Genomic DNA, 11999 nt, shown 5'->3' with positions numbered 1-11999 from the left:
AGCCTGTGTAAATTTTTTTTACAGCAGTAAACTTATGTAAACTTTTATTACAGCAGTAAGTTGTTTTTCACACCAGTGAATGTAAATGGAGATTTTACAGCAGTAAATGTTAATGGGAATTTTTCCAGCAGTGTAAATTCTCATATGGAGACAGAGTGAATGTTTTTTTGTTTTAATGAATAGAAATATTTTATGGTGAAATACTCTGTTCAGTGAAATTTTTTTAAGCTTCTCTGTGCACAAGAGGATCCTGTGGAGGTAAAACAGCCTATGTGTATTTGAATGTTTGGTTTTTGGTATTTTTCCCATTGAAAAATAACCAACACAAACGCCATGATGGATCCTGCCCTGGCAGCGACCGAGAGGAAACACCAATTGATAATTATATATGCGCAATTCATCGAATGACGAACGCCGTGATGGATTGATGTTGTCGTGTTTAAATTTAGTTTAATTTAAATTTACCCAAAAAATTATGGAAATTCCTGTTTTGGTTTTTTTTATACCAATGAATCTATTTCCACCATTCTTACTCTCCAATTTTTTTGAAATTCCTGTTTTGGTTTTTTAGCGATGAATCTATTTCCACCATTCTTACTTTCAATTTTTTTTTAAATATATCTTAAATTTGAAGTACCAATAACAAGGCAGCTACATATAGATATCTCTATATATGGATGAAGTGGCCTGCCTCCATCTACATCTGCAGGCTAAGGACGAATGAGAAGTAGCCGCACTATATTACATGATTGATTGAGTAGCTTTCAGAGAGCATATCAATGGCGGAAGTACCATCAGTGGGCAGATTGCGTTTGGGATCACAAGGATTAGAAGTATCAGCACTGGGGTTAGGTTGCATGGGCATGTCGGACTTCTATGGCCCTCCAAAGCCCGAGCAAGAAATGATTTCCCTTATCCACCATGCCGTCTCCAGAGGTGTCACTTTTCTTGATACTTCGGACATTTATGGCCCTTTCACCAACGAAATCCTCGTTGGAAAGGTAGGACTGTTGTATGGGTTTTATCTTTTCTTGTAATTGCAATTATCTAGAACTTACCCAAATGATAGAATTTTTACCTACGGTATGTTGTTTGCAGGCCATTAAAGGAATTAGGGAGAAAGTCCAATTAGCCACAAAGTTTGGGATAACATATGTTGATGGAAAACCAGAACTTCGAGGAGATCCTGCATATGTTCGTGCTGCCTGTGAAGCAAGCTTGCAGAGACTTGAAGTGGATTTTATCGATCTTTATTATCAACATCGTATTGACACTAAAGTCCCCATTGAAGTGACGGTATGTATTTTTGCGATGGGTCTCGGTTTAGTTCTTGAATGATGCACAGTTTGATCTAATGGTTTTTCTGTGCATCTGTGACAGATTGGAGAACTGAAGAAATTAGTTGAAGAAGGGAAAATAAAATACATTGGACTTTCTGAGGCCTCCGCATCAACAATTAGAAGAGCCCATGCTGTTCATCCTATAACAGCAGTCCAGATAGAGTGGTCTTTGTGGACTAGGGATGTAGAGGAGGAAATTATTCCCACTTGCAGGTATGATCAGGTGTTTGGAGTTAGGGTTTTTCACATTGTTACCATCCTTGTATTATGAATCACTAACTAACATGTTCAAATTGTAATTGCAGAGAACTTGGTATTGGAATTGTGCCATACAGCCCTCTAGGCAGGGGTTTCTTTACTTCTGGAGCAAAGTCAGTTGACAATTTAACAAATGATGATATTAGAAAGGTATATTTTCATTTGGATATTTAGAATTAAAAAAGAGTATAAATGCGTAATTAATTTTTTTTTACTAAATAATTTTAAAGACAGGTTTAATTAGTTGTCATTAATTACAAAACCAAGAGTGGTTGATGCCCATCATTATAAAACCCAAAAATTAACTCGACCTGGAACATTTTATTCCAATGTTCGTTCTCCAAAAAACTTATTAGTTCATTGATATCATACCTTAAGATTCCAGTGCATTGATAAAATGTATTTTATTGTTTCAATGAAGTCTTATTCTAATTTTATAAATTGCTGATATTTTTGACAGGCAATTCCAAGGTTTCAACCAGAGAATCTTGAAAAGAATAAGGGGACGTTTGAAAAAATAGCTGAAATAGCTTCCAGGAAGGGATGCTCCCCGGGTCAACTTTCACTTGCTTGGGTTTGCCATCAGGGAAATAACATTTCACCGATCCCCGGCACCACCAAAGTGAAAAATCTAGACGAAAATATAGGTGCTCTTTCTGTTAAGATCACGGCTGACGAAATGAAGGAAATAGAAAATGTATTATCCACTTCTGGATTCTCTGGAGATCGAAATTGGGCTACTTCATTGAATCTCACGTGGGTGAATTCAGAAACACCCCCTCTCTCTTCATGGAAAGATGCCATTTGATGATTTTTAACATCGTTCTCTGCAAATAAAGCGAAATCGTCAGTTTATAGCGTATATCCTTTTTTTACCCTTTATTTTAAAGGGTATATCTTCGGATATATCAAAAGTATATGCATGTTCAGTTGGCGATCGATATATATGGTGCAAGGCCCTTCTGAAGTTAAGCTTATTGTCAGCGTTGTGTGAATCTGGAATGTATTCAGCCAGAGCGAAACCAGCCGCTCGTCAGTATTGACATTTATATATTTGTTTCTTTTAAGAAAAAATAACGCTTCTGTATTAATATAAAAACAGAGTACATTTGTCAAGGATCTTGAATTTCAGTTGGTTTCTTCAGCATACAACACATCCGAAAAAGTGAAATTGTGTCATTTTCCAAGTTCGGTAGATCACTCTCATACGTAAGTTCGGTAGATCACTCTCATAGATCATATACCACTTAAAAATACGAAAAAGAAAACACAAAATGTATACATATTCTTAAAAAAAAGTGCTTCATGCCTTCCAATATTACCCAACACTGTCTTCTAACTAGTTCCAATATTACCGAACACGGTCTTCTAACTATTCCAGAAGTTAATGCTTCATGCATTTGTCTTAACTTCTTGTTAAAATATTGAGAAAAAAAAACTTACCATATTTTTTTGCCAATGCCTCTTCTGGATAATAAATCGGCTAAATGTGATCAATCTGTTTTCTGAAATTGTGATCAATCTTAATGTGTAGGAAAGTGTTTACCATAGTCTTGATGCACTTCAGCCACTTTTTTTTAAATTGGAGGGTTGAATTTATTTTGTCCCTTAGTCCAATTGATACTGCCTTTTGCATCTCCAAAGACCTGTAGGCTCTCCAATCCCAACCATTTAGCTGCTATCAACACTTCTTATATGGCAACTATATTTGCCTGCCCCTTCCCATCAAAAATGATAAAAGTTTCCAGAGTTAGTGACAATGTATACCCCTCATCCACATTTCCTCCTACTTCAGGCTCCATGAAAAAACTCATTGAGAATTTATGCCATATATCTTTCCAAATGATAATTCTGTGATTGTTTACAATATTAGTTGGACCAAGCTCCAAGAAGTAGGCAGCAATTTTGATTACGTCGGATTCATGTTCTCAAAAATGAGTGCATTTCTGTTCCGCCATATGGTCCATATGAGATGCAGTGGGAGAAAACGAAATTTATCATGAATTTTCAACTACTTCCATAAGAAGCTTCTTTATGATGAAGAATGCTTAATTAACATGATATTAAAAGTGTCTAATACGCCCTCTCAAACAACCAGCGCTTAGCGCTTATAGACAATATAGAAATAAATGTACAATCTCTTCAAAAAAAAAAAAAGGCATATCCCCAGCCCTATGTGTCCTATGTGTCCTCTGTAAGTAAATTATTCCATATCAACGCTCTGTACTTTATACCCAATAATCAACGCTCTGTACTTTATACCCAATTCCATGTCAACACAGATTAGTAGGACAATAAGGCTTTCTTTTGAATCAGGATACCTCTCATTTTATATCTATCTATGTGCAGAGGTATTTGTGATCACCCTCCTCCTCTCCGCTTAGCTGTGCACCGATATCTTGGCTCACTCTCCTCTTCTCAGCTTAACAGCTGTGCAACAATATTTTTACGCCGAGTTAGGCGCACCATTGTTTCCGGCAGATGCTTCCAGCGGATACACCTGTTGTTTCCGGACGCAGCATTTCTGGAAGAGGCTCCAAAACTATGGCGGACACACCTGTTGTTTCGGGGGCGGCATTTCCGAAAGAGTGGCTCCAACACTATGCCTCTTCTTTGCGCAAAAGTCTCTTATCAGGACTTTATATTCACCACCTGACCGTGGCTAGAGGAAGGTTTGTGTAGATCCACCAAGTTCCTCTTCTGGGTTTTTGCTGTTTTGTTTTTGGAGTTCTATGGCAGCCTAGATATTCTTATCCCTTTTAACTGGGGATGGTTAGCACAAGATTTGTATCACTGAAAAGGGGGCCGGGTTCGATGGCGGGTTTCTTCGGTTTTTGAAGCATTTGCCCTCTTGGGATTCTGTGTTTTATCTGGTATATATTGACTATAATAATGCATTTCTTTGAGTTTTTTCCGTTTTTGTTACATCGGTTTAGGTTTTATTGCGGATGTATTCCTTTTTAATAAAGTTCCGGTCAGGTTCATCCATGGAATAGCACAAGTCTGCGCGGCACAGGGCATTTTTTTTATTACCTTCAGAGATAATAATAATTGAAAAACAGAAGAGAAATCTGCGAACTCTATGTGATAGTTGTGAAGCAGCGGCGGCGCAGTTTTTTTGTGCAGCAGACGAGGCCGCTCTCTGTGCTAATTGTGGTAAAAAGGTATGGGTGAAAAAACCCCACTGATCAGATTATGTGTTAGTTTTTGTTTCAGGATAGTGATTGTGGTTTCTGTTGTGAAACCCTCTTGTTCTATGCAGAGCTTTACCGGAAATTTACATCAACTAAGTAGGCCATATTTTAATTCTTATCGGGAGTTAGGTTTCAGGTTGAATCGGAGGCTTTGCTAATATGTAATACTGATTTTTAAATGAATATACTAATAGGCTTGTCCAATTTAAATACCAGCACCTTCTCATCGAACTTCGGAGGATAAATCTAAATACATTTCTTCTCATTTTAACTTTTGAGGATAAAAGCTTTGTGCTCAAACTTTCCATCATCATTTTTGGAGGTTAAAATGTGTGGGGTTTTTAACTGATTTATGTTAATTTATTTTATTATAATTTTTTTATCAAATTTTATAGCTTTTTCCATTTTTATTACATCAGTATGTTACAAATCTAGTCTAACTGAACTGTGTTTTATTATTATGATGGAAATATATGAGCTTGTTTGTCAAATGGACTGTAAGAGGAAGCTCATGCAATTATTGATTGTAACCAGCGAAGATGTTATTTATTCATTGTATTTAGAGAAATTAGATCCATACCATACACGAAGATGTGTAATGTTATTTATCTATTGTATCTATAGAGAAATTAGATGAATACCACGCACCCATATGTGTAATTAATCTTTTTTTTAAATTAAAAAATAAATGTTTTTATTTAGATGCATCCTATATATCAAGATGTGTAAAGAATAATTTTTTTAAATTAAAAAACATTTTTTTTATCTATTAATTTCATTTAAAAATTTTGAAAATTTTAATTATTATAATATAATATTTATATAATAATAAAATATAGTGTACTTTGGGACTGGTTCCACAGAGGGTTCTAAGGTTTAACTAAGAAAGTGACAGAGGGCAACAGGTTCCCATGGAGGCATAGGGAGGAGGGAGCTTTGCTCCCTCCTATAGTAATGTGGTTTCAAATAGAGAAAGAGGAGGGAATAAGAACAAGCCTCCACAACCCTTGGAGGTCAAGACAAAAAGCACTGAAAATCAGAAGGCGGAAAACAGCAAAACCCATGCAGATCAAGGGACCCACAAAGAAAACCGACAGGAGGAGAAAGTGGAAGACAGAGGTCAGGGAACAGAGAATAGAGCCACGATGGGGCCCTATAAACCTAAGACCATAACTAAACCTCGGGTTATACTGAATGATCCAGCTCTGCAAGCGCACAGTGATCACATGGCAAACTATGCCATCATATGCAAATTTTTTGGAATCTGGCAGTCAGAGAAAGCATTGTACACCTAGATAAAATACAACTGGAAATCAAAGGGGGAGTTAAATATACATCTTGGATCCAAAGGTTTTTTTACAGTGGTGTTCACGAACATGGAAGACAGAGACAGGATTTTTGAAGGAGGACCATACTTCTTTGTAGTTGTTGGTCTCTATATGCGGTCGTGGAAGATGAACTTTGTGCCAAAACAAGAAACCTTCACTTCGGTTCCGATATGGATTAGACTCTACTCCTTACCTTTAGATTACTGGATGCCAGAGTCTTTAAAAGCTATAGGCAATACTCCTTACCCTGAAACCCTTAGTAGAGTCTTCGGTGCAAAACTCTGGTGGAGATGGCTAAAAGAATCGGCATCCCCTTGGGCAAAGCTTTGGAAACAAAAATATGCACAAAATTGGCTAGAGAAGGATCATATTTGAATGTCTGGGGTTATCATGGGCTCCCACAGAAAATAGAAGAATTATTCAAAATCACAGTTTCTGGGAGATCTCGGGTGGGAGCTTGGCAAGATTCTGGGAGGATAATTAGTAGCAAGAACCAAGCCTATTTAGGGAATTGCTAATTGGTCTCAAGAATGACACTAACAACAAAGTTTTATATCTGGTTAAGGATTTCTAGGATCAGGAAAGGAGTAATGACAAATGGAGAACCTGGAAGGATCTAGGCTATCAAGAAAAGAATCCTTTGAAAGCTCAAGCAAACTCTTTGGCTATGGAGTTGGAACAAAGAAGGATTCTGGTGTCCAATTTTATTAATCAACTTAGATGGGGAAGGAACACAGAAGGTAACTTTAACCTCAAAGAATCCAATCAGATAGACACAGGGTGTGCTTATCAGCACCCAAATGAGACCTGGAAGAACCTTTAGTAAACCCCACATTGGATGAAAATTAAGATATTCATATCGTTGGTTCAACAAAAGAATTCTCACATGGGACCATCTTCTAAAGAAAGTTTTTTTCGGCCCATCCAAATGCTATTTGTGTGGTACACAAGAGGAGACAATGGAACACCTACTCAACCTTTGCCCTTTCACGTCTACATTGTGGGACTAGGTGGCCTCAGTTTTTAGACAAACTCACAAGGATGGCCTCAACATTGCAAACACTCTGAGTGGGTAGAGAAGAAACTTCTCTTGAAATGAGCTCATAAACAACGCCTAGACTTTGGCTACAGGTTTCCTAATCTAGAATGTCTGGAAAGAACGAAATAGCAGATTTTCAAAAATAAATGTGGATCAGCCCAAAACATTATTACACATATTTTAAGACAAATCAAAGAAAATGTTGGGGCCATGTTAGGGGGACCTACTAAGGGGCCGACTCGGGCCCATGAGTATAGTATAATGCTACTATTGGGTCTCTAGTTGCTTGTTTCCCAGAGCACACATAAGGATGTTAAACATATAAATGTTAGTAAGGTTAGTTGGCAACCTCCACCTCAAGGTTTCTCGAAAATCAACATAGATGGAGCCTCTAAAGGTAACCCAAGGATGGCTGGTTTTTGCGATCCTATTAGAGATGAGAAAGGTTGTATAAAGGACATCTTTCATAATCATCTAGGCATAGCCACAAACAACATGGCAGAGCTTATGGCCTTATAACAGTGCCTGGAAATACTGATAAAGGCAAATTTTCATAATTCTATTATTGAAGTTGACTCAGAATTGGTCATTAAAGTGGCCAAGCAGCTCTGCAATGGAAAAGCACCCGAAAACGTTTCCACAGACTAGCGAATTTTGCAGGTTTTTCAATGCATACATGCCCACCTAAAAACCCTGAGACCAGCCAAACTCGTTCATGTGCGCAGAAAATCAAATAAGCTTAGTGATCGTTTGGAAAATGAAGGAGTTGTATGCAAATATAGTTACAAAAGATATAAGTGGGATTCAATACCCTTGGGAAAACTGCGGGAAGATTGTCAAAGATAGGCGGATAAAGACATGGAAGAACTCCACACCACCAAGTCTGAACACGAAGGAATACCTGAGGAAAGTAGAGAAAGTGAAAGAATAAGCCTTTCGTAGGCGGAGAGAGAAGAATTTGGAGCGAAAAAGAGCTCATTATAGGAGAAAAGCTCTGGTTAAATAGTAGGCACCTTAACTGCACGTTGACCAATTGTTTGGATTTTGGGTGGAAAAGTAAACGAAGAATAATCGCTTTTTCAGACCCGAAACTTTATAGAATGATGGGCTCTATTCTTTTTCGGGTCCGTTTTGAAATTAAAGTATGTGCATATTTTTGCTTTGAAATGAAGGAGAAGCATCAGATCTTAAGGGGCTGGATCGGACAGGTTTCGGGTGCACTGGATAAACAGCAGGCACCTTCGCCAAGAGTTGACCATGGATTACCTTTGCCTGTGCAATCACATGGATTTTGGGTGGAAAAGTTAGCGGAGGATAACCGCCTTTTCGGACCTGAAACTTTATAGACTGCTAGGCTTTTTTCTTTTTCAGGTCCGATTGGATTTTTAAAGGATGTGCAACTTTCCGCTTCGAAATGTTGGAGATGTGTCAGATCTTCAGGGGCCAGATCGGATGGGTTTCGGGTGCGTTGGATAAACAAAAGGCACCTTAGTCGGGTGCTGACCATGGATCTCAACAGCCTGCGCTTTCGTTTGGTTTTCGGGTGGAAAAGGAAGCGGAGGATAGCCACCTTTTCGGACCCGAAATTTTTGTTTGATGGTCTTTTTTCTTCTTTGGGTCTGTTTAGAAATCTAAAGGACTTGCAATTGTCTGCCCCGATTTTTTTGTGGTGCGTCAATTCTTCAAGGGCTCGTTCTTGCAAAAGTGCTAGAAACTTTAGTGTAATCTCTCTAATAGTTTATGATCATCGGATTTCATGATTTTTGATGGCTTTTTGTAAGCCTCCTGTTGAGCGCTTTGAGTCATCTGCATTTGGTTTAGCTGGTTAACTCCTTAAATTGTGTTAGACTGTTCTGGTCCTTACCATGTAAGGCCTTGTATATTATGTAATCTATCTTGTGGTTAATAGAAGGTTCCACTCTTATTTGACCAAAAAAAAATATAAAATTTCTTCATCCTTTAATTTCCTAATAAGGGATAAGGATTTTCATAAATGTTTAGTAAGTAGTAAGCACTACAAAGTTTGCAAATTCACACTTTTACTCCTATATTTTTAAGCGTTGAAGAAAACATAAATAATGGTAAGAAGTAACTCCCCCCGTAGGTATATTTCTATCATGTTCCTATTTATTTTTTTGGAAATAGTTTCTTAAATTATGGTAAGGTTATTTACTTGATTATGAGCTATTTTCAAGGATTTTAATTTTATAATCTTAACAATAAAAAAAGGTTATTTACTTGAGTATGAGCTATTTTCAAGGATTTTATTTTTATATCCTTAACAATTAAAAAACATTACACAAGTATTTAAAGGTCATGGCATAAATATTGCAACTACATCCAAAAATTGTGGAAAAAAAATCTTGGGCACTTATCCACATAGAACAAAAGTTACAACACGACCTTAAAAATTATGATCCAATCAAATGTTTGAAAAATATTTTTTCAATAATATTGAAAAATAAATAATTATTTTTCAAATTTAAACTTTATAACTTGCATTGGTTAAAGCTAAACTAATGGTGGTCAATGACAAATCTACAGCTAGAATCCTACCATGGCAGGGACTAATAAGTCTCTTAACTTATAAACAAGAAAAAAAAATTGAAAAACTTACATAAAAATTTTTGGAGATAAGTGTAATAATAATCATATAGCCTTCAAAAGTTCTCCTACTTCTCCTACTTGTGCAAAAACATTATGAGCCTAATCCCTACACCTGCACTCGTCCTCTAAATTGGCCTTGCAATTCCTAGGCTCCATCTCCTCTATCCATGATATCTATGGTTTTCCCCCCTAGATTATAGCTCGTCCAAGTCTCGCTAAGGTTTTAAATCCTATACCAATCCTCGAAGCTCGTTCCAATTTCTAATTCCCATTGTTAAAGTTGAGGCCTACTCTCCTTTCTTTTTAGACAGTAACCAGGTGGTCCTGTATGGCATAGTCCTCACCATTTCTGATGGGATCCACACTATAATGCTGTGAGCCCAAACTTCCTCTTCATGGACTCAATTTGATCCCGAATACACAACCATATCTTTTGTGGATCTAACCTCCCTCTTCAACGTTCAGAGAATTCAGGACTTACTCGGGCCTGACCATGCTCGGCGCTCGAGCTAACTCGGGATAGTCAACCCCTTTTCGCTATACACTTCCATTGATATCATGTAGGCCTACTTTGTTAGTTTCATATTTCGGCCTCGGCCACACAAACAAATATCGCACTATTCGCTATACAATTCTGAAAAATTAGTCATTAATATTAGGAGTTCTCATTTGCATTCCATCACAGTAAGGATTCTAGTAATGCCATACTTTTAAGCTATTAACTAGATTAATTTTCATACTAACTCATTGTTAGTATTGTTTTTATTTCTTTCTTTTCATCCATGTTTTGGAAATGGGTGACAATAGCTTTACTTTGCTTTGGAAGTGGATGACAATAGTTTTACTTTTTAGTTTAGTTATTCTCTTGGTTGGTTGAAATAAAATAAGATGGAAGATTGTGGGCTTGGTTCTACATCATATTACTCTATATTATTCAAGTTGACAAAATACTAGTCCTCATAAAAAGTTGATGCTTGTTTATGTAGAGAAATTGTAATCTTTATAGAAATTATAATCCTTATTTCCTTCACTTCTAGTAAATCTCACATTGCGTTTTTCCTTGGGTTGGTAAAAAAAGTGATGGATAACTTAAAAGGAGATTTATATGAAAGCACCAAATTAAAAGTACTATATGGTTAAAAAAATCATATTCTTGGAAATCAAGTATCTCACTAATATAGACTTTCATGAGGGGCTTCAAAGTCAATATAGGATATAGATAGAACGTGACATAATTCATGAGAGAACGTGACATATGACCGAAAGGGAAAACACCAAATACTCATCGTAATCGCTTGAAGGGAAAGTAATAAAAGTTACACATTCCTCTCTTATTTGGCTTCCTCAATCAATTCCAATTTTCTTATTATTTTAAATAGTTGAAAACAGCCTTATCAAAAATATATATACGTCTACTTCTGCAAATTAGTTTTATATATTAAACTTTCTCTATTTTTAAATAGGTGAAAACAACCTACGTCCATATATAACGATTGTTTTTTCGATTATTCCAAATTTTCTTATTTAACTCAACAAAAATATATAAATATATATATATATATATATATATTCACCTACCTCCATATATCATGATTTTTTTTCCATTATTCAAATTTTCTTATTTAAAGAAACTCAATATATATATTTATATAGATTGATTCACTTTTGCAAATTAGTTTTAAATAGTTGAAAACAGCGCCATACATAGACTGACTTCTGCAAATTAGTTGAAGCGTCAATTTTTTAAAAATTATTTCAATTTGTCTACAATGAATATTCATTTTTGAAAGCGCCAATTTTTTAAAATTTATTTCAATTTGTCTACAGTGAATATTCATTTTTGAATAGTGTAGAAATTTAAGGGAAAAAAATTTAATAATCAAATAAATAATATTAATTATTTTAAATGATGATAAAGATTAATATTTGTTATTATAGTTCATTAAATTTTATAAAGGTAAAAGATTAATTATAACTATTTTATATTTAAAAATTATTGAAAGAAATGATTTAAGATTAGAATAGTTTTGCAAATTTAAAAGTTCAATAGTGTAAAAAATATTTTAAATATTAATTAAATGTAAATATGAATGAAAATATTTTTCATTTTCAACTTTTTTTAATATTTCAAAAATGATAGTATTTTATCAAATTTCAAAATATGATAAATTCTTTCATCAATTACACCATCAATTACATTATTAATTTTATAAAGAAAACAAAATATTAATAT

The 11999-nt window shown here is 35.5% G+C and overlaps 1 protein-coding gene across 1 annotated transcript; it reads left to right on the top strand.

Moving 5' to 3' along the window:
• Window positions 1-767: 767 nt before the first annotated feature.
• On the top strand, window positions 768-2702 carry LOC149212497 (putative aldo-keto reductase 2). Its single transcript, XM_089390615.1, has 5 exons — window positions 768-1001; window positions 1099-1296; window positions 1381-1553; window positions 1646-1748; window positions 2059-2702. Exons 1-5 carry the CDS (start codon window positions 780-782, stop codon window positions 2404-2406), a joined length of 1044 nt encoding a protein of 347 aa, XP_089246741.1. The 5' UTR covers window positions 768-779; the 3' UTR covers window positions 2407-2702.
• The last annotated feature ends 9297 nt before the right edge of the window (window positions 2703-11999 follow it).

This window comes from Pinus tabuliformis, chromosome 1_1 (genome assembly GCF_031772625.1).
Source record: "Pinus tabuliformis cultivar Carrire ecotype Pingquan chromosome 1_1, CPIR1, whole genome shotgun sequence".
Lineage (NCBI taxonomy): Eukaryota > Viridiplantae > Streptophyta > Pinopsida > Pinales > Pinaceae > Pinus > Pinus tabuliformis.
The sequence above is the reverse complement of the archived record's forward strand: the minus strand, read 5'-3'. Positions and strand labels throughout refer to the sequence as shown.

What these genes read in the sequence shown, in the direction of transcription:
- LOC149212497 (XM_089390615.1), top strand. Translation starts at nt 780, where the DNA reads ATGGCGGAAGTACCATCAGTGGGCAGATTGCGTTTGGGATCACAAGGA. An exon ending in AAGTCCCCATTGAAGTGACG is followed by an intron (nt 1,297 to 1,380) that starts GTATGTATTTTT and finishes CATCTGTGACAG; the next exon opens with ATTGGAGAACTGAAGAAATT. An exon ending in CAAATGATGATATTAGAAAG is followed by an intron (nt 1,749 to 2,058) that starts GTATATTTTCAT and finishes TATTTTTGACAG; the next exon opens with GCAATTCCAAGGTTTCAACC.